The sequence below is a fragment of the Buceros rhinoceros genome, unplaced genomic scaffold (genome assembly GCF_000710305.1).
Source record: "Buceros rhinoceros silvestris isolate BGI_N320 unplaced genomic scaffold, ASM71030v1 scaffold18955, whole genome shotgun sequence".
NCBI lineage: Eukaryota > Metazoa > Chordata > Aves > Bucerotiformes > Bucerotidae > Buceros > Buceros rhinoceros.
In genome coordinates, this window is record NW_010413647.1 from 41985 (window position 1) to 65778 (window position 23794).

General features: G+C 37.5%; 1 protein-coding gene across 2 annotated transcripts in view; it reads right to left on the reverse strand.

Moving 5' to 3' along the window:
• Nucleotides 1–1457: 1457 nt before the first annotated feature.
• FMR1 (fragile X mental retardation 1) overlaps nucleotides 1458–23794 on the reverse strand; it is a 26742-nt gene continuing 4405 nt past the window's right edge. Inside the window, exons 7-14 of one of the 2 annotated variants that reach the window (XM_010136844.1) lie at nucleotides 19149–19319; nucleotides 18976–19054; nucleotides 16085–16194; nucleotides 12675–12761; nucleotides 8835–9030; nucleotides 7355–7534; nucleotides 5938–6020; nucleotides 1458–4144 (exon numbers count right to left, since the gene is read on the reverse strand). In XM_010136844.1, coding sequence (XP_010135146.1) covers nucleotides 4034–4144; nucleotides 5938–6020; nucleotides 7355–7534; nucleotides 8835–9030; nucleotides 12675–12761; nucleotides 16085–16194; nucleotides 18976–19054; nucleotides 19149–19319 — 1017 coding nt within the window. In that variant the 3' untranslated portion in view covers nucleotides 1458–4033. Of the gene's footprint in view, nucleotides 4196–5937; nucleotides 6021–7354; nucleotides 7535–8834; nucleotides 9031–12674; nucleotides 12762–16084; nucleotides 16195–18975; nucleotides 19055–19148; nucleotides 19320–23794 lie in introns of both variants that reach the window. The other variant, XM_010136842.1, reaches the window with a different exon arrangement.

Sequence of the window (23794 nt, forward strand, 5' to 3'; positions counted from 1 at the left end):
TAGCCAAAAAAGCATATCCAGCATGCCAAACCATTCTTTGTTACATCTTTCTGGCAACCAGCGAGTTCGTGGTCATTTACACACACTATATCTGTGGGATTTTTTGTTGTTGTTGCTCTAAATTAACTGCTTCTATTGGAAATCAGCTTTTCATATTTTGTGCAAAAATGTAAGAAAAAGTTTTGTCCTACTGAACTCCCAGCAGAAACACAAGACTTCTGTGTTGCCCTCAAAGTGCGTAAAAATTACTACTTCGAAACTTATTGAGAAGAAATTTTTGAAGAGCGTAGAAAAAGTAATAGTGGCAACTAACATTCAGGTTTAGTAGTAATTATTTATCTCCATCAGAAGTACCTCAGGCTGGATTATCTTCACATCATGAAAGCAGTGGTGACAAATGTGGGATACATCTAAAAAAAACCTGTTAGAACTAGAAAACAAATTGATCAGGATTGAGGCCGAAGATCCACAGGCTACTGTGAGACTTACACTGCTAAGAGTAAAGAGCTGGTCTAGTGACTTTTACTCTTTCAGTGGCGAAAACAGCGTAAGGGTGTGGTGTGAAAGCTACACTGCACTCAAGCCTACTGAAACTCCAGCAAGAACAACCTTGCAGATCAAACTGGACTCTACCCAGAAAACTCAAAAGAACGAACCTCACTTCCCATAACAAATACAAAGTTGTCTTGCACTGCTAAGGAGTCGAAGTTCTTCTAGTCACCCTGACTTCCATGGACGTGAATATGGCTGGAAAAGACTCTTCAACAAGTGTTGTCTAGGATAAAAACCTAAGTACTGTTAAGTTCCAGTGGACAACGATCAAGCTTATAACACACTACTGCAGAAATTACACCAAGCTAAGCCTTGTCACTTTAAAGAATTCTTAAAGTGGCCAGCAAAAAAAACAAAAAACCCCACCACCTTCCCTACCCCTTGATACAGGTACTCTACCACAAGTCTTACAGTTTCTGGAAACAGACAAAGTCTTTAACACTACTCAGGATTAAAAAGCTTCAGACCCATCTTTTCCCTTGGAGGTGAGTACAGAACGCCACTCCCCAGAACCAAAGAGCTGCCTCCCTGAACAGCCTGGGGAGTACTCCCTGGAAGCTAATTCATCTATTCCCTTTCAGTACTCAATACTGAAGGGTCCGGCAGAGAAACACACTGCGGTTCAGGAAAATAAAGTTTCTTTCTCAATAATTACTCCCATGAAGAACACAGAGTGTACTTGTGGTATCATACTCACAGTACTTAATCTCCTTTCTGGACTGCTGAAAGCAAGCCTGGTACTCAAGATTTGATATTAAGAGACACGAAGGGCTGAAAAAACCTCATCTACAACTAAGTAATTTCAATAATTTCTATATTCAAGAAACCACACCTATTTGCTTGTTGAACTCATGAATGCTCAAAGAGAGATTTTTATCTATGTTTCAAAAAGCTGATTAGAAATATTTTTTCCTTGATAAGGTTTAAACCACCTCCAAAAATCTTGACTTCCCACCATCATTAACAAAAACATACTTAGTAAAGAAACACACAAACTTTCTATTTTCATAAGTATTTGTTAATTCATAGGCTTTGAGCTTAACCCTATTGAATTTAGACTTTGGCATCATTCACAAATACCTCTCACTCTTTTTAAAGAACTTTATTTTAAAAATAACTTTAATTCATTAGACCATACTTTATAAGTTACCAATAGGACGGACCTGAACTCAAGCATCAGACATTTGTTGCACTTTCAAGTTTTGTAACAACATGACTTTTTAAAATAAAATTGTACATTTAGGTTCACAGTTTAATTTGTTGAAATTTAATAACATTTAAAAACACTGGAATTTTAATTGAAAGGGATACATGTGAAGCACACAAATACTGAAGAAAGTCATAACCCCAAAATGCACCTGAAAATGGAATGCAGCTGATTAGTCAGACTGTCGTTCAGTAATTTCACATTTAACCTAGTTAGCACCTTCGTGACTCAACCACTGAATGTGAGCAATGTAGTGCATGTAGTGTGACAACTCAACAGGTACTGTACCATTTCATAACGAGATTGCGTTTTCTTGAGCATTATGTGCCATATTATTAAAACCAGTAATATTTTAGGAGTCTTCTAAAACATGTAAATAAACAATGGCTACAGTTAAAGGCTAAACAAAGAAACACTCTCTACTTTTTGTAAGTTGAGATTTTGAAGAGCAATCATTTATAAGGATTGCATCAACATCAGTTAGCAGAGGAAGATCAAACTTTATTGAAACTGCTTGCATACAAAATATATTGCACTATAACCAAACAAATGTCAACATAAAATCCAATCTGTTGTAGCTAATATGTACAGAGAATATTGCCCAAGAGCAGTTACATTACAAGGTCAGTCTACCTTGGTTAATTATCTACAGTATTTTAAACCAAACAGCTTACAGATGATGTGTGCAAGGTACCAATTTGTTTTCAAATACTATACATTCCCAAAATAAATAACTAGAAATCAACATTAATGTTTGGCAATACTTTTTAAGACATTTTTATATTTGTTAAATCATGTGCAGTTTGTTGCTGTTTTTAGTATGCTCACCTGTATGCAAGGAAAAAAAGAATGAAAAAAGCAAAGAAACAAAACTCACAAAATACAGAGGCAAGGTCAAGTTTGTACAATTCTGTACACAAACAGTGGCTCTCCTTCTGGAGTAATCTGAATAAAAATGGATTAAAATGAAGGTCCTTATATAAGCTCTGCCCATTAAGGTTAATGTGTGATCAGAAACAAAAGAAAGCACAGCTCCTCCCACCACTTCCCACCCTTCCCTGGTGTACAACTGGACTTTGGATCACATTCGGTGACACCTTGATATTGGTTGGTAATTGAGACCTTGTACCTCAAAATACGATGAGTTTTTGTTCTATCAATATCTTCAACTGTGGTATCTGTACGTTTCAGGGCGTTACACGTGGTGATGGTCTTCCTACCTCTCCTGAGACAGCCGCTGAATTAAAATAAGCAATAAAAAAAAATTTTGCAGGGATGAAAAACGTCAGCGCTTTGAACTGGTTGTCTGGCCAAACAGCAGGCACACATTACTAGCTTGTGAACACGTTACACTTGTTCCCTCAGTAACAATGAGTTTTTTAGTTTTCCACAATGGAAAGGTTTTTTTTTTTAATTAAAAAAACAAAACAAAAAAGCTTCTGTACTGCCTACAAAGAAAAAATTACACCCCTTTTTCAGTAACACTATTTGCCAAATCTTCAGTGCAAAATAAATTTCCTATTCTTATAACTGCCTAACTCAATGTTTATGTAAGGAAAAAATTATGGAAAGCATGCACTTGTCTATAAAGTACTAACGCCTGACAAGGATTGCTACATATATTTTACATTTAGTGTTACCAACTCATCTTCCCTGATTTCTGCATCCAAATATAATATTCCTACCTGCCAAGATATAAAAAAGGCACAGATCATACAACTTTTTTGCTAATGAAAATGACAATTGTTACATCACACATATTTCAGGGTCCACTAAAATATTGAAAAAGGTGGACCAGAATGTGAACTGACACAGGACATAAAACAACATAGCATTTCATGAAGAACTTGTAAGTTAGATTGAAAACAGAAGCCAATTTGATTACTGCAAACACTATTTATTCTGAAAATTCAAATTGAGCAGTGAATTTGACCCGATGTGTTAAAATGGTACAACTGAACAGAAAGTTTACCAATGCACAGCTCAGTATTTTTAAAACAAACAAAAAAAGAATCTTTCATTGTTTGAACTGCAATATGTACTTGAAAGCCATTGTCGGAAATTCAGATATTTTTATGCAAATATTTGAATAACTTCTTATTCTGAAAACAACTGCATACTGTTGATGTTAAAAAAAGGCTAACAGAGAACTTATGTTCATTTCATGCCCTGCGCCATCTTGCCTACTATTTGTCTTTGGCCTAACAAGTTTCTCTAACATGGAATAGGAATTACTGAAACAGTATAGGAAATATGACTTTAGAATTATGCAGTTTAGGGTACTCCATTCACCAGCGGCTGTTGACCATCTGCGCTGTCCGTCTTCTCTTTCTTCTGATTACGCTCTTTACCCGTGCGCAGCCGACTACCTTCATTGGAGGTATTCTGTAATGTTTTAGTGTGGACACTCCTTTCATTATTGCAGTCAATTCTGATCTGGAACAAGTCAGAGTTATATACAGCATTCTCCTCCTTGCATCCACCCCTTACGCATCCACTGCCTCAGTAGCCTGGGAGGAGCACTATTTATTAAACGGTCAGAAGACTCAAATCGTACCACGCCCTTATGGTTTTGTTAAATGTAACCAGCCGAAATGGAGAGCGTGTGAATTCCTTTCTGTTCAAAAAGGCCACATATATGTGATCCAAGGAAAAAACAAAACCCAAACCCCTTCTACCTATCCATCTTAGAAGCTAAAAAAAAAAATTTTCGCAGTCAAGAGAAAGTTGAAGAACTATTGGCAGACGGAACTTTGGAACATCATGTCAGTTTTGAAAATGTCATTTAAAAAAAAAGATAGAAAAGCTGCCATGAAATAACACTAACACTCAAAAAAAAAAATCTACTCGGCCACCTTCTGAATCTGAAAAAGGTTTCATTTAACCCACCAAGAAGACTTCTGTGGCCTTTTTAAATGGTTGTAAAAAAAAAAAATCAAAAACACATTTTGAAAGCAAAATTTTTATATCTGTAAAAATTCATGCTTTTAAGTCTTTATTCCTTGAAATTACAAATTTTTTACAACTTGTTCCATCAGGTTTCAACAGCATGCAAGTACTTACTTTCATATAGAATATCATCTCATCGAAATCTCAGCAACAGAAAAAAAATCATGACTTGTTGATTAGTGCTTTAGCTTCTTTTTCAGCACCACAGTTCTCCACTGCCTACTTCAAAATTCCTAAGTTAATTACTGATTAACTATAAAAGTTGCGTGGCTATAATAAGATGTTTTTGGCACATTAATTGTTTGCATTTCAGAGGCCTATTCAGGTACTACACTTCTGAGTTCAACACTCCCACTGGAAAACTAAGCATTTGGTCAATTGTTCCATTTTTACCCCCTCTCCTATCCTTAAACAGGGTTTCTAAAACCAAACCAAGAGTCCTGGTGACACCAGACAGAAGGTGGCAGCTTGCAGCTGCTCATTATTACCTTCCTGCCAACGTAACTCATCTTATGCAGCAAGAGATGGTAGAAGTTTGCATGTTATCATTTGAAGCTATAACAGTTTCCATGTGGGGAAACTTGAACACGTATAGGTAAAATATCAGCCTGAATTACTTTATGCAACAAAAAATATTTGAAAAAATTTTTGAAATCTTTATAAAAGACTATAAAATATATAAAGCTATTAAATATTTCAATATATGACTTGAACAGTTTAATGATGCTCTTTAACTTACTTTCTAGATTGTATAGCCTTCAATTGCAAATGTTCCATTTAGTAGTGGAGGTAGTTCCTGAAGTTAATCTTTCTCACTCTGAAGATTCTGGCTACAACACACTCCTTCTTTATAGAAACTGTTAAGGACTTTCCTCCCTCAGGAATATAGATGTTAGACAACAATACAACATGAAGAAAGGAAAGCTAAAACCCAAAAGCTAGTTAAGAAGAAAGACTGAAAACAAGCTGGTTAGTAAATCCCCGGGACCCGTGATCAGAGTTCTAACCTGTCTGAGAGCTAAGCTAACACTATGAAGTTGCATCTTTACACCCAATACATTGAGATTCCTGTGCATGCACTACAAAACGACATCTTGTGGTTCTATCCCTAGTTCCCTAATCGGATCTACAAGGCTACTGCGTTGCTTGTGGCTTTGAGGACTCTGAAGTCAGTGTACGTCACTCACACAATTTTACACAGTGCAGATTGCCAATATGAGAAAAATTACCTCAAGAGATCCATCTGCTGTTCTCCCTTTTGCCTCTCTTGAGTTACGCTGACGGTTATCTGTTCGTGACTGTTCATCGTTTCCTGTAAGAACAATTAATCAACCAAGTTGTTTAACATGGACAGATGATATTTTACTTGAAATTTATGCAAGTGTAGAAGGGAATTACTTCAAATGTTTCATCTAAAAAACATTAAATAAACATTCTTAATAACATATAACAACAGTTCTTAAACTATGGGCCAAGAACCTCTCAATTTCTCAATGTTCTCAGCTGTTAATCAAAGTGGAGAAAATTAGTGTTTGAAACTACCATAGTTTAGAAGAGACTGTGCAGTGACTGAAGAAAAACCACCTCTCAAAATGATTAACCATTCGAGAAGTACCCAGTCAACTTTAGCAAGGTTTAACATGTTCACATTTTTGTATTGTCTCATGAGCTAAATTCTGCATTACTTTTTTCAAAAAACCTTATTAAATTAAGCAACACCTATACTTTTAAAAAATTTTCAAGAAATAAGGAGAGTTGTAGATAAAAATATTTAAATGAAAGTAATGGAATATCAGATTATAAAAATTTAAGTTCTTCCATCTTAGTTTGTCTGGTCATTTCCATAGAACAGATAAATTACAACCTTATATAACCCTGTTGCATGAAATCAAGTACAAGATGGGAATACGGACAGCTGAATGAGGAAAACAGGTCATTAAACATTTTTCTATATCCCCCAACAAACTAGAACTCGATACTTCGACCTCCATGTGAGATGCCACAGCCCACAAACTTGAGTCAAGGGAAGCAAGTGACTGAGAATGCTATCCCAATGTCTTTATTTAGGGAAAAGAGGCTTTACAGCACGTATGAAGAGACACTGGGACAGAATGTCCCCTCAGCAATTCCACAGAGGACACTAAACTGTGGGAAGTAGTTTGATACACTGGAGGTCAGGGCTGCAAATCTCAAGGACTTCAACAAGCTGACGGAATCGACTGACAGAAAACTCGTTAGCTTTAAAGATGAATCAAGTCCTATAGCTTCAACAGGATAAACACATGCAATAGCACATGCTGTGGACTGACTGTGTATGCAGCAGCTCCACACAAAAGGAGCTGTCCTGGTGGGCAGCAACTTGAACAAGACATGAGTGTGCTCTTGCAACAATGACAGCTGACTGAATAATGGGTTAAGTGAGTAGGAGTGCGGCCAGCAGGTCAAAGGAAGGTATTATTCCCCTCTGCACAACACTCAACGCATTTGAAACAAAATGTTCTATTTAAGAGGCTGACAAAGTGGAGAGAACACAGGAGAAGGCCACCAGGACGGCTAAGGCTGGAGAGGTGACAAAACAAATGGCTGACAGAAGACAGTCTGCTTAACGATTCCAACACTGATTTTTTTTTTTTTTTTAACATTTACCTTTGAATCCTCCGCGACCCCTTCCTCCTTGTCCTCTTGCACCACCTCCACGCCTTCGCCCATCTCCTCTACGAAGGTAGTTGTCTCGCTCCTCTTCTGCTGGGGCTGCTGACCAATCGCTAAGTTCATCTCTGTGATCAGATTCTGTTTCAGAAGCATTTGATGCTTCAGAATTAGTTCCTATCAAAAGGATAAAAAAAAAATCCAAAACATGCCAGTGTATCTTAGCATGAAAATACTACAGTAGAATGAAAAAAGTATTTAAAAATTATTCTTCTTTTTTCTGGCTTTTATAAACAGTTCTGGGATTTTTTGCCTCCCACACTCTATAACATACATTAATACAGAAATGTGTATAATATAAATTACTACCTCAAAAAGTCAAGGCAGACATAAAAGTTACAAGTGCATTTAAGGTTAAGTAATGAAGTGAGCCAGATGTTTCTAGTTACTTGGCATTATCAGCCTATTAAGATATTATTGAATCTACTATGGAAATGTAGTAAGTCCCGCAAAGCATATGAAGCCTAACACACTAGACTTCTCCGTATTTCTAAAACTGAAGGTTTATAGCCTGACCAGTCTCCCCTCATCACTGCAACTGCTCTATGAAAAGAAAAAACTTCCATCATGAAACAGCCTGTAACACACACTACAAAAGCAGAGAGCAATTTGAATGGTAAAAATGAATCAAATCCAAAATAACTGTTCGTTACAATTTTTCCAGTTACTAGATCACCTTTACTGATAAAAGCTGGTTCCTTTCCCCAACTTTTTCCCCCTATAATGCTGTTATTAACCAGGTGGGCTCACACCTTCTAAAAATAGTAAAAGGGCTTCAGCACAAACCCATTCATTTTCTAATATGTAGAAGTGAGTTAAGACCATCTCAGCTAAGCTCACACTACGGGCCTTTCAATCAGGACCACCACCAGCTGACCTCTTATGGGTAATGAATTAATAGATTGCACAATCCTGAAAGTTATTCCTTAATAAATTATACAAGGTTTTAAAGAGGAACACTGTATTTTGGTGACTATGCTTTTATACTAAAAACATGGAAGTTGAATTTAATATGAGGAAAAAAGCTTTTCTGCAAACTAGCTCCTCAGAATTTTCACTTAAAAATATCTACATTAAGATAACATCTCACAGGCTCAAATGAAAATTGAAGCTTTATTACTAGGAATTATTCAAAATATAGCGATAACAACAACCCTTGCCCTAAAGAGTTGATAATGTAGAAGACACAACCTTGTTGTAAGAGACAGAAACCCCATAGAAGTAAGTTTAGATTACATGTAATCACTACATTTTACTTCAAAATATTTTCTACATCATACATACCATCTTCAAACATTAATACTCACTATTAACTAAATTTCTGTTTTAACAGCTGTTTCCAAGTCCCCTCTTTTTCAAGAAATCCAAAGACCAGTAAGCCACTCTTCAAGTTGGAAACATACTTGTAGTTACCTACCTGAAGCATAACCTGGACCACGTCTGCTATGCCCTCTGTTTCTGTAAGGCCGACTACCGCGTCCAAGCCCTGGACCATCATCAGTCATGTACCCTTTTTCCTTATCTGTACGATTTGGTGGTGGCCTAGAAGTAGCTCCAATCTGTCGAAGCTGCTCATCAATTTGCAACCTTTCCAAACGCAGCTGGTCCACTTCCTGTGCAAACACAGGCATAGCAAGTTGTGTGTAACCACTACCATCTGGATGTACAGACACGCATTTCTCCGAAAAAACCCAGCACTTCAGTATTGCAACTAATAATCTATTTAATACTTAAGTAGTAACTCAGGTTTAAGAATCATTTGTTTACAAAAAAACACCCCTTTCAAACATTCATATCTGTTACCAATAAAATTCCCCCCCCATGGCACAGTTAGCAAGTTTAGGTTTGTTTAAAATAGATGTATCAAGAAAAAACACTCAGATCAACAGTTTTCAGGAGATACAATTAACTATACTTCAGGATTAAGTTGATGAGATCTTTACCCTTAAGGAAGTTAAATGTTCTTTTAACAGAGAAATTAAAATCTCTTTGTTTTTGAACACAGTAATATCGTCCACTTAAAACATTCCAACAATGGCATGACATTCCAAAATAACCTTCTTAAATCATTGCATGTAACAGAGAACAAAGTTATTAAACAATGATGATGTCGTAGAACTGTTTCATAAAAAGGGCTACAGGTTACACTGCTGTTAATTATAATTAGTAATACCATGGAATTGAGGAAACATAAAAGCATAGAGGGCAAAGTGCTGTAACTCAGTGTCCTGGTTTGGGTTAGAACAGAACGGATTCTGTTCACTGATTTCACTTCTCAGCTCAGTCTCTCCCAAGTCACTGCGCTGTCTGAAGGTAACGGCGTGTTTCTGCAGACAGTGTCTGCTCCAGCAGTGACAGCGCTTGGTGTTTACAGTCACTACCAGGGGTTGGGATGCAGAAAGGCTCCTGCTTATACTGCTCCTGTGCAGACCAAGGTCACTGCTAAATCCTGTGTGCCACGCTGGGGTGCAGTAAGTGAGAGGCTGCACCTGCAGGGAGGAGCTGACAGGACAGGTGACCCTAAACTGACCAGCAAGGTGTTCCATCCCACAGATGTCATATTCGGTGTAAAGCTGAGGGATCACAAGGGTTAAGTTCTCTTCTTCTCTATATTTCACCTTTCCTTACTTCCACCCCTTGTACGCTTCTTTTTTATATTTGAATTTTGCCAGAACCTCCATGTTCATCCATGCAGGGCCTCCTGTTACTTCTGTGTGAATGCCTGCATATAAAGATGGACTATTCTTGAGCTCTGAGAAGGTGATTCTGTAAATAACAGCCAGCTTTCCTGGACCTGATTTCTTTCCAGGAAGGCATCCCATGGGATTCCTCCAAGCAGATCCCTGAGCCAAAGTCTGCTCTCCTGAAGCCTGGTGCTGTGATCCTGGCTGTAGTCTTTCTCCTTCCTCTCAGGATCCTGCAACAATCGCTCCAGCCAAGCTTTCTTTTATAGAGAAACTCACTACTTCCAATGTACTGTAACAATTTAATGTTGAAGCCCTATTGTGTAACTTTTAGAAAAAGTTTCCTTAATAAACTTTGCCTGGAGGCATAGAAACACAGAAAAATCTTAGAGAAACAAGCCATCTTCATTTCTTGTCAATGACCTGGAGGACATTATTCTGAAACTGAACCATAAGGCAACAGACCACCAAGATGGTAACGTTTTTTCTGTGCATGTATGTTAAATGGGATGAGAGGACCAACATCAAAACCTCCAAAATAAGAATCTATCCTCTAGCTGTTATACAGACTGATGAATACTGCTGTATGTGTCTTTCTTTTCAGAAGGGTCAGAAAGTTACCCTAAACCGATGATGCACTGAAGAATCTAAAAAAAAAAAAAACTGCACAGCTAATAAGCACTTTCCACTCACATTCAAGTACCTACTTAAGGCCACCAAAGAAGTTAAACCATAAAAATCTTCTGAAATAATGATGAATGGCTGCTGGGGCAGCCTGGGCCCGGGGGGGAGCTGCTGCTTTTCAGTTGGTCCTATGCAGCTGCCGAGGTGGGTTCGCCCCTCTTTCTCTGCCGTCAGATCACAAAACAGCACAACAGTACTGGAGGTGGCAGGGAAACCACGATGGTTGCTGTGCTGATCATACAGCTCCAGCACCCGTCTTAGGGATGGAGAACACCCGCAATGCTCTGGGGGTTGTAATCACTGGTGTTTTGTCTTGCTGACCTACACCTGAGGCTGTTTGAAACCACCCATCTACACAGCCATGGGGGTCTTTCCAGGCTGGCCCTGCCAGCACTGACATGCCAGTGGCTTCCATCACCTCCGATTCTTTGCCACAGGCTGGCACTGAGCCTCTGCTTCCTTCAAAAATGCCATCTCCTGCACAACCTCTCTGTCTGTCTCGTGTCCTGCCTCCAGTTCCTGCAGTATTTCCCTTAGCACTTTAGATGGCTCTGGGGACTTTCTTCCTCCTTCAGCTGAGTACTTTCCTCTTGGAGGACACCTGCAATGCCAGCTGGGCTGTAGCACAGCATCCAGCTGCGGAGCTGGAGAAATCCTCCTTGGCAGCACACCTGTAACCACGCTGTCTGCCAGAGGTGGAGTCCTGGAACCCAGCTAAGAAGATGAATTGCCTTCCCCCAGAGGCAGGGCTGAGGGATTGCTCTCAGGCTTCAGGCCAAGAATAGGCCAAGAAGCTGGGAAGTTGTCAACTGTGAGAGGATCCCTAGGATGCCCCATGAGCTCCAAACCAACGTCCAGCTAAGAAGCTGAGTAACTTTTTGTCACCACCCTCATCTGCTCCCTGCACTCTCCATGGAGCAGCCTGGATAGGCCTGATATGCAGGAGCACAGGAGGAGGACAAGACAGGGGCAGTGGACGAGGGCCATGGCCCACTGGGCTTGCATGAAGCTTCTGGTGCTGCTGCCACTGTGACCACTGCTGCTGCTGCAGCAGAGGCCAGGGACTGAGTGGCCAGTATTTACAGCCAATGTGGCACTGTGAAGCTCTGCAATATGACAGCCCTGCTGTAACCTCATGCCCAGGCGGAAGCTGCATGAAGATGGCTCTCGGTGCTCGTGGAGAGCCGCTGATTACAGCCAGGGGAGCTGTCCTCCCATGGAGGGGATCAGGTCTTGTTGGGCAGCTGAGTCCAAGGGCCAGGACACAGCCCCAGGATGCAGGAATATACTTAATTAAATGAACTCAAACAGTCCCTACTGTTAGCACCTGGCCCTGCCATCAAAGATTGAGCACCTGGCCATGATAACCAGAAGCAAAATTCACTATAAGCAATAACATGGAATATTTTTTGCTCTGTATATGAAAGGTAAGGAGCACTCTAGAGTACTGGAGAAGTTACAGACAAGGGGCAAACAAGTCTGAATTGCCTATAACACATCTTCAGGTATGAAGTATCAATTAAATACAGGGAAAGAAGTTTAGGATTTTAGAATTAAATGCCCACTGTATGCAAGATCTCTGCATAGAATGTTGCTTGCTTGCTTTGCAGCTGCATGAGGCACTGGCAACACATTGCATATAAAATTGTCAGCACTTTTAAAGATAGATTTTTTCAAAATTCTCTTTGTATTTTGAATTCTGAAAAAATTGGGTTTCACCCTATCCTTCAAGTAAATGATTCTTTTATTAAAACATAGCTTTTAGACTGAAAACTGTTATAACACCACATGTTCAAGAGCCTTTGGGGGCCACTCAGATTTTGACCACCATCTTGTTGTTACCATCTGAAGTACTGACAGAAAAATTTAAGCGTCATCATTTTCCTCACCTTTAAATAATTAAGATGATAATCCAGAAGAACAGTTGCATTAGTGATGCTGTCCTTGGTTCCCACAAACACAAATGGTACCATTCCCTAAAACACAGTAACAGCAGTCCTATAGTTATTGACTGGGCATCAAATACTGAAGAGAACCAAATGTATTACTGTAAAACTCGAAAACAATTTTTACAACATGGATAAACATAAATTAAAAAGTGAGACAATAGATATCTAAATTTTGATGCTGACTAGATCATGTAGACTAATTCCCTTTATGCAAAGAGCTTTTTTTAATAAGAAAATTTAGATCACATGCATTACAATGTCTTTTTTCTGAAAAAGTAAAAAAAGAGTAAATTCAAAACAATTCAGTTTTCCTCCTTTCAAAATTAATACCACTATTGCTGGTCACATGGCTACTCTCTCATGCCAAGTTCTCTTAGGCTACACATCGGGAAAAGAAAACCATGATCTTTGTCAAAAAGGAAGTCAAATTAACATTGTGTCATACAACAAAACCTTCTTGAGGATCTCTCCATTTCTAAAAATCAAACAAACAAATATTCAGGAAATTAAGTTAGTACCTCAGGTAACAATTGCTAGCATACGTTGCATGTCTTTCACCTTTCAAACATTTTGTTTAAGCAATTCAAAAACCTGAAAAATTTAAAGCTGGAAATTCTGATGACTGAAGTTATAACACTCAGAGATAAAACATCTCAAGACTGTCTTAGGTGGCCAAAGCAGGATAAGAAATCCACCTAAAAGGCCCCCTCCCTGAGTGCTGAAAACAACTACACTGTAGCAGATACAAGCATGATTTCCACACCAGAACTCCCAACACTGAAATAGATCTATGCAGACCCAGTGACGCAGCTTTAAGCTCCCTGACTCTGGTACCAGCTGCAGCCTCTTCAGGGCAGTGTACGCTTCACTGTGGATTGCAGAAGTCAACCTGAAAGTCTCATCAACACTCAGCTGCTACGACCTACACCACTGCAGACCCAGAGCTTGGTTGCGCCTACCCAACTAATTTCGATTTTGTTTCAGTAACTCGTCATGACCTCTAAAGATTCCTTTGATGTTCACTGTACACACATCCTTTTCAGGACTTCACAGGAGGGACTTTTTTTGCAGAAGTGATTTGAGACAAATGTCTTGAAAATAGACACGCAGTATGCTGAGATTTCATAAAAGTGGCAAGTCTATAATTTGTCTGTGCTCTTTATATTTTTTCCCCTCCTTTTACATACAAACGACTTTTGTTAGATCTTACACATTTGCATTAAATATTGAGGAAAAAAATTTACACAATCCTCTAATCCTAAGAGACATCAACACTACCACTAACTTTCATGAGTTTTAGAAACTCTTTAGCCACAGGCACCGTTGACTCAAATGCTTTATCTGGGGTATTCTAAGTTTCATAAATATTTTATATAATCTGATGAAGAGCAATGAAATTTCTACTAACCTGGCATCAACAAGCACATAGTATCAATTATTAAAAAAATCACAAAACAACTGACTTAAGCACCTAAGGAAACTGCTTGCTGTTGCTTTCAGCAGTGGTTTCTAGGTAGAGCAGTGCCAACTATTAAGAATAAACTAGTTACAATGTCTAGCACTTTTAGCCATACAAAAGCATCAAAGTGCTTATTTACTGAACCTCATTTCTGTCTTCAAAGCAAAAAGTACCCACCTGCAACTTAGTTTCATGGTGAATACTGGGCAGACCTTACAGGCATAAGAAATTTAGGGACAAAAGTGCCTCATACTACTATAAAACACAGCACCTATCTCATTTTAAAAAGATTAAAAGCCTAAAGACCCTGTTATAAAATCATGAGAGTTACAAAGTTGCACTTGAAATTCACTGGCAATATTCTAATAGCTCAGTCTTAAGAACTCACTGCTGTCTTAAAACTGAGCTACTGTACAAAAAGAAGGGCTAACATCCAAGTTCACACATGGGAAGCCTAATGAACATTTATTTCAGATACAAAATACAAATAAACTTCCAAAAACTAACTCTCGCCAAGAGATTTCAAGTTTCTGTGTTGCTTGCAGTGTGACATAACTAACACATGAAGCAGTGTAAGCAATGCCAGGGGTGGCATCATCAAGTTAAAACAGAGAAGTATGAATGCAGTGTTTGGCAGGTGAAAAAAGCTTTCAACTTAATCTTTAAATGCTGCATTATGAAGAACATCCACAAATAAGCTTTTTCAAGCCAGAAGGAAAAAAAAAATCCCCGAGATACTAATCGCAACCATGATTACTTGCTCTTTTCCCCTTCTATGGGCTGACTCATTAAAAATGTTGGAAGTTTTATCCTGCAGCAATAATAGCACCTCCTTGCTTATTAAGCTAGTTCAAGAATTTTATGCTGTAAGAATTTATCATTAGAAATGAAATATGACATACTAGTGAATCCTTTAAACCCAAACATTATTTTACCTTTTCAGATAGATGTAAACCCAGTAAAATAGTAAAAAACCCCACTTAATTGCTTAAGTTGCCATCTACAGAAAAGTGAAAACTGGACTGTGGATCTTCAGGAACAGTGTTACAGTGGTAATATAACATATGAAATAACTACTGAAGCAAGAATGTAAGAGTTCCAGAAGAGTCTTTCATATCTTATTTAAAGTAGCAAAGTAGTTCCTCACTTGCTACTAATTTGAAGTAGTTTCTCACTTGCTACACATTTAGATTTCCAAGTAAATTAAAGACAGTTCGGTTTTGAGCACATTTCACGTTTCAAAATATAGAAAGTCTTTCTGCATTGAGATGTTACAAGCTTCATGCCTAAAGCTTTCCTTGCAAATCCAAAGCCCTTTCCCTTCAAACACAGCCCCAGGTAAAAGGGCCTCAAATTACACCGTTCAGGACTTCACTGAGGCCCTTCACAAGGCTGACAGCCTTCCTGTACAAACCTGGAGTTTCACAGTGGTCATGGCAGGCTATCGTGAATTTAGGTAAATTTTTTTTAAAAAGAGGTTTATACATAAAGCACAAACTTTTCATTACAATAGAAGAAATTACTAACAAAAATTTAAACCAGGGAAAACCATGAGAGAACTCAAAGCAAATCGATGAATGAAAACAGTTTCACATATACTGATTTACACCTTAGCAAGCACGGGGAAACAAAGGAATAAAACGAAATCTAAGAAAGTGTATCAACAAAAAATTCACAAAACATTTTTCAAGCACAGATAACCCAAATTTATATAAAAATGTGTCCCTCAACATTAATAGGGAAATATAGATTCCATCAGAAAAAAAAACCACCAACCTCCTCATGAATCAAAACTTTATCTACAAAGATCCAAGGAAGAATGTATTTTATCACTGGGTACAATATAACCACCACTTAAAACATACAGAAATCACATTAACTGAAAACATACCTCCTCTTGTGGAATATTTTTATCATTTTCAGCCTCAATTCTCACTCTTACAACACCAGATTTGTCCACTATCTCCTGAATCAGTTTTCCATTTTTTCCTATTACTTTTCCTACAGAAAAAAACATAGAGAAAATTCCACCTTTAGGTTTTCGCCCCAAACCGGAGAGCACTACTACACTCTAATTGAACAAGAGTATGTAGTGCCAGTGCAACAACTTGTCAAAAATTATTTAAATACTCCACAATAAAGATTTAGTTAACACGCCATGATCAAAACGTTTAAGCAAGCTTGGGGCTTCAGTTATGCTCCAAAGCAACCGCTGCAGCATACAGAAATAGGGGTACTTTTATAACGAGGTTTGTTATTGAGCACAGTTTCCATCTTTTTCAAAGTTCCTGTAAGAAAACAAGGGAAATTCAATCACAAATGCCTTACCTTTGTATAAAACTGGTTCAAATTACACATCTCGGTTACAGAAATTTCAGTATCTTGCTTTGCTTTGGTAGGTTTAGAGTAACTTAAGTGATTTACAAATAAACATCGCTGGTTGCTTTAAAAAATAAAAAACAAACCAAACCCCAAACCTCCTATTTCCAGTGCCCTAACATTTGCTGTTAACTACCTTTTGGGTAGGGAACAAAACTCTTGGTTCATTTACAAAAATTTCAGCTGAAGTTTTCTGATACTACTGAAGGTACTGTTTGAACCAGATGTAAAATTCCCTTCTCTGAAACCAAAATTTTTTAGAGATACTTGTCAATAGTTTATAAATTACTAAAAAGTCAAAGATAAAAATGGAAATAAATTATGCTCTAATGCCATTTATCTTGGGAAGCCAGTCATTCTATTTTGCGACAATGAAAACTTTAGTTCTCTCCAACCTCAGGAAAAGCTGTCTGGAAGTTGAGATGACAAATGAGCTGCTTGATAGATAATGTGGAAAGGCCATATCCTTCAAATCACAGTATTAAAGGAAAAGCTTAAAGAGTGATATAAAAGGTTTTCTGCAAGTAACAAATATTTTTTAACAGAACTGCTGGAAAAGTTGCAACATAATCTTTTTCACAGGCATGCCACTGGAATAAAAGCAAAAAATACTGAATGCCTGACAGCTATTGTTTTGCTGAAGCAATTTAATCCATGAAAAACAAAATAAAACCCACTTTTAAACACAGAAGATGCTGCTCCCATTGTTCAAAGCTAAACAAATTTTCATTTTTGTGTTTCAATTTTTCTACCATGAATTTTTAAATCTTACATATTTGTGGAAAACATAACAAAAGATGGTCAATAAGTTATTCCTTGGTGACAAAGGCTGCTCCGAGAGTCAAAGGCTTCTTCTGAGTACTTTATTCCGTTACACATCACTGGCAAATGTAACAGCAGCTTATTAATGTGAAAAAGCCTTGGTAGTTATTAAAGTAAACCAAATAAAAAAAAAAAGGAAAACAGAAAAAAGCACAAACCTTACACTGGTTGTTCCAAAGAAAAAAATACATCTTTTAAAATATTTGGTTTCAGTTAGAATTTGGGAACATAGATAGATATCTTTATAAACAAACTGTATACAGATACTTTCAACCTGTGTTTCAGGTTATAAATTTCCATACAGCTTTAAAAAAAAAAAAACTGAGTGAGGTTTTGGTGGTTGTTGTTTTAGTTTGACTTGAAATTTTTAAAAGATAATTAAGTAGAAAAAGCCAGATGTTCGCTTTTTTTAGATAAAAACCATAAGCATATCAATAACGTGAAAGTAAAAAAAGCCTTGTGTCTCTATTAGAAATTATTAGAAATTTAAAAAGCAAATTATCAAACGTAGCTTATTTTAGATATATCATATGGTTCAGCCAACTTCTATTCTAAGGGAACCAGGCCAAGAAGCAGAGCAGAAATGAAAAAATTGCCAAAGCAGAAATAATTGCAAAGTTCTAAACAGAAAACATAAACAAAAAAATTAAAACCTCAAGTAAAAATAACTATGGCAGCCTATCATTTTTACTTGTCACCAGTAGAACTGGGAGGGAGAGGGGAGGGGAAACCCACTGGTTTTAAATCAGTTTGAGGCAGCTGAGGTGCCAGATTTGTACGTACTTGTCCCACTGCAGAATTCCGCACTGCTTTTAACACCAGCTTTCATACACTGCTGGACAACCTATTACAGTATTTGCTTTCAGAGGTATGTCATACCGTGTAGTATTCTCCCTGCTCTCATCTACTGAATAACCCACATATTTTTATATTGTTTTGTTGCACCAAGAGCTCATTAGAATATTTCCCCTCACAGACAAGGCTGCATGCATTCTTGAGGACTTTTTTTTTTAGGGTGTTTTATAATGGAAATCTGTTACATTGTCTTTGGGGTATTTTCTTGATCAGTGGATACCTTAACTAGGCATTCAGTTCATCCCACAGTGTTGCTTCTAAATAAACTGTATTTCAGATGTAAAAGGAGAGGAAAAACGAGACAAACACAAGTCAAAGAAATGGTCCAAAATATAGGAGGAAAATGAGACTGCAGAGTCATCTGTTGTATAGCTGAACTAATCTCTAGGCATTTTTGGAGGAAGCTATTTAAATCCTTGGCTCTACTTCGTATTTAAACACCAGCATGTTGCCTCTAGTTTAAGAATCCCTGCACTGCACACCAGTAGGTAATTTCTTACAAGGTACTGAAGGTAAATGTGTTCGGAAAAATTTTGCATGAAGCTGCAAAACAAAACAAAAAAGCCCCAAACTCCAAAACTTTGTACAATCTGGAGACAAACTTCAAAGAGACAACTTCTTCAAACTTCTACGTTGCAACCCTTCAAAAAGTAAAACCACAGTTATCAGAAGTTAGCAAAAGACATTTTTCCTTACTAATAGACTTAGCCTCCAGAAGTGACATACCTACTAAATTTCTTGGGACTTGTATGACATCTTCAGCAAATTCAAGGTAACTTCTTGCCTTTTTCACTGCATCTTGATCCTAAAATAGATGTATGAGAGAAATGAGATCTGTTTTCTCATGTTGTCTGGTTGTGGCTTTTTTTTTTTTCCGATTGCTAAAGAAGGAAACTTACCTCTCCATAAATATGGAATGTGCAAGTGTCTTCATCAAGATCAATAGCAGTCACTCCAGGGACTTTTCTGGCTTGCTGAATATTAGCACCATGAGTGCCAATGGCCAAACCCATTAGGTCTTCACGTACAACAAACTGTTCATGGAATCGTGATGCAAGTTGTCTAGAACTCTGAAGAAAAATACCACGTTAGCTTACTGTGATTTTTAGTACACCAGAGAGAGAAATCAACATAAGTTTAGAGCCGATGCTTTAATTAGCCTATTTTTTATTTTAATCAATCCTTTTAATGCACTTTTTTTCACTTCGAAACCACTGAAGAGCATTCCCCAGAAGTGCTAATATCACCTTTTAAATATTAGCATAAGGCTAGCCTCTAGCTGTGTTGACACCTATAGATTCTGAATTACCACAAGATATCTGAAGCTATAAAGTGTGTTACTAGGTAAGACAGCATTCGCATAAGGTAGTAATATGGGAGTAGTGTTGATTATTAAAACAAACCCTAAAAATCTCTGAGAAAAAAACTGCACCCATTTCAAGAGGTAGGTGGAAACAGCAATAACAATCACTGGACACAAAAATTTAGAAAATGGAGTAACTATGGACCTATACTGCGCTAAAATAAAATTAAGAATCTGTGCCTATGTAAGACAACACTAAATTTAGGTATAACTGCAATACATTGCTTAAATTCAGAGGACAAGAATTTCATCCAGGAATTGCATTTCTACCAGGACTGAAGGATCAGTCTAAGAACTTGAGATTGTTACGTGTTATCAAGACAAAATTCCTTGCTTCAGCTGGGCAGTAACAATGACTAAAGACTATACTATTAAACCAACTTTCAAGAATAACTGAGCCTCAAACACGTGATTGAATTTAAACACCTGGTTACTGTTTTACAACTCACCACCTTTGCATGCAACTGCTATGGTGTAACCAAACAATACAAAATGGGTTACACAATCTTAATGAGGATCTCTTACACGAAATAAGATATTAAGAAACAAAAAGAAAAACCATCAAAAAACTAACTTTCGGATCTGGATTTTCAAAATAGCTGAAAAAGTATCACTAGAAACCTGAATAAATGTGGAAAAAATATATGCAACAGGGGAAAAAAAAAAACCAAACAAACTGTAACTCCAGTGACCATATTAAAGAATTTCCCAAAGCAGCCCTGAACTTTCAAGTCAGCTGTGTTAGCGAGCTCTCATTTGATGCACAAGTATGCATATAAATGCCCATATATAAAATACAGGTTCAATATTTTCTTAATCGTCTAAAGCTTCCATCACACAGCAAGCACACAGATGAGAGCTGGGAACAGAGGGAAGCTTTTGAGAAGTACTTCGTAGCACAGCTGTGGAGACGGATGGTGCTGAGAATACTCAAACATACAGGAAACCAGATTTCATCACCACCCATACAACCCTGCCTTGGCAGGAACAGCCTCTGTCCATCCCAGGTGGCTCAGTTTATTTTCAAAAATACACCTCATGAGCACAAGGAAAAGCACCTGGGAAATGCTGAACTGCATGCACTTCAGAACCTGTTAAGCAAGTGGGGAAATTCGTACAAGATTTTTTTTTCAAAAAACACGTTTCAAAAGACTAAACCAATGACAGGTAAGTTTCTCCTACACAGCCTCTTCATACTTTCAAAAAACAGATAGTTTTCTTCTAGGACACTTGTGCTCTATCAGTCAGGAAGACCATTAAGTTTGGTCACCCTGAGACTAAAAGAAATACAGAGAGAATCAGTAAGATACAAACATACAGAACAAAATACATATTGTTTATGATAATGAAGTTGCCATACATTTCAAGGAAGTTACGGTACTTAAATATACAGAGGAAAGCAAATAAAAAACGTGTAAAAATGTCATTATTTACCATAGTGAGTAAAATTCCTACATAAGAGCGTGGATGCTATCCACAAACATCTGAGCGTAACAGAACACAGGAAAGTAACAATAGTTTAATGCATTGAGGGAAGATAGAGAATTTCCAGCTGTGACAATCTATTATGTAAAATGGAGAGTGTTTTGCAAGGAAGGAAAAAGATAAAACTGTATATAATTTTACAGAGCCAATTTTACATCATCCTCTATGTGTTTCTGCATTGCAATCAAAGCTGTAACTACTGTGAAGATGTATCACACTTTAAATTAGCAGTTTAACCTCACCAACATGAGACCTTACAGAAGTTGAGAAAACATCGAGAAGTGGCCACAGTAAGCCCTAGTCTGATCCAGTTCAACTGCTACTGTTATCTGACCTACTCCTGCTTAAAATTGTTTATAAATACCCTGTGCTAAATCACTGTCACTGAGAATTGGCCATAGCAGATACTGGTCTAAGTAGCCAAGTATCATGAAACACCTCATGTACTTGGAGAGCTCTGTCAAGCACTTCACTAACTAGATTACAGACAGCTCAGAAGGCAAACATTACTCTAAATGATCACAGATTTATGGTCCAACAGATAATCCAAATGCTGATTTACTGGCTGACATCTACTATAGATCATCACATGAGAGTGGAGAACAGGCTGATCAAGTCAATGATCGAGTTGTTAATAACTATTTATGATACATAGAAAAGATGAAGCTACATCATTTCTGGGGACCTTGGCTATGACAGCCAATTTGTAGTTATATTGCTTGTACTAAAATATCATTAGCTTTTCTGTAAATTATGTATTACAAGATGTATTTTATTGAAACATCGGAAATTCTGTATTCTATTTCCCTCCAATAAATTAGTAAGAAACAACAATGCAAATAATGTATTAACACCTACTTAGAGGCCATGACTGAATTGCATTTAGAAAGAATAAAATACAAACCAGAATGCAAAAGTACACTTGTAAATTCAGGCTTTTTAGTATGTCAAAGTAACAGCTAAGTCACACCTACTGGGAAAGAACGCAAACAAAAAATGATTGGTTATTTTACTTGATGTTCTAAAAGCCACATTTGCAAAGCAGAGCCATGCAAGTCAAGAAGCTAGTATGCAGAAAAGAAGGTACAAAATACAACAAATGGGAAGAAAAAAGGAAAAAAAAAAAACTAGGCTACTGATTATGGCTCAGAAAGCAGGAAAGATAAAACTGCTAACATAAAAAAATGACAGACATTTAAGTTCAGAAAGTACAGGTCACAGAAAAGAGTTTGTTTGATGGAAACAATGAACTATTAATAATAATGCACTAGAGCCCAAAGCGTTCACTAAATATTTCTTCTGCAGATGGACATATGCATTCTGTTTGTACATACGAAACTCAACAGAAATCATGAGTATGATTTTTTACTATCAGAAGCTTTTCTTTTCAGGTTTGGTTGAAATTGATTTTATATTTATTATAAACACAGGAAACACAAATGCCAACATGAAAACTACCAGCCAACTTTAGTCGCACAAAATTAACTGAATATATTTATCTCACAAACTTCACTTATATACTGCTCCTGAGGAAACTAAAGTCCAATAACGGTTTTCTAGTGAGAACCAAATCAAGTTCTCAAGTCCTTCACAGCAGCAGAAAGGTTCAGCCTTACAACGACTGCAAGAATCCAAGATTAGTTTGGGAAAGGAATCAATGACAACAGCTGTTAATGCATGCATTTGTGGGGGCATGTAAAGAGAATTAGCTCGAAAGAGGCTGTTGTTCTTCCCACCTCCAAAATAATACTTTGCACTTCAAGAGGTAAACTGCCCACACAATTGTCAGTTCTGGAGGAAGATAGAGAAGAATGGATTACTGAAGAGCTACACTGGGATGCTCAAGAAGAAACAATGAGAAGAAAATGGTCCTTCCTTGGTCTCGAGAACAATCAAGACCCAAACAAACTTGGATACACCTCTGAAATACAGAAATCAAGAGACTAAAAAGAGAACAACAGAAGAAAGAACTTGGATCAGTGATTATACCTCCTGGACACAAGAGGCCTGAACTACTTAAGTGGGAACCATATCCCACTTAAGGCTAAAACCAAATAGATATAACCCTTGAAGTGGGGGGGTGGGGAATGAAACCCGGATCTAAAGTGAAAGAGCTGCTATGTGCCCACGTACAACTGAATTAGAGTAGTTCAAGGGTTACTTCTAGTTCTTGACAGTCAATCTAAAAAGAAGTTTTCAAAAATGTTGCTAGTTTTTCTGATTTGTAAATAGGAGAAAAACCATGGAGAAATGTTAATTCTACTTTATAAAGATCCCTTAATTTTGTAGCCTACTCTTTCTCTCTCCTTTTTTTTCCCATGGACAAGTATGAGTCAAGCTTCTTGCCAGTCAACTCCCACTCTCCAGTCACAGGAATATCAGAAGCTGTATCTGCTGTAAGATGATTTGATTTCCTAACATTTTATCTACAGACAAACCCATGCCTTCATACATCCCACAAACATCAGTCTCACCCCTTTCAGCCTTCATTTTCACGGTGTTATTTTCCGAGATCCTGTTCTAGTCCATTTCAGTATTGCGCCACATATTTTCCATATATTTTTAAAAATATTAATTGAAAGCTATCAAATCTGTGGCACCATTTGTGCAACAATGGCTAATAATTTTATGCTTCACATTATGAAATAAATCGGGGTATATATATATTTGTATTTAATCCCTCACAAAATCCTGCTG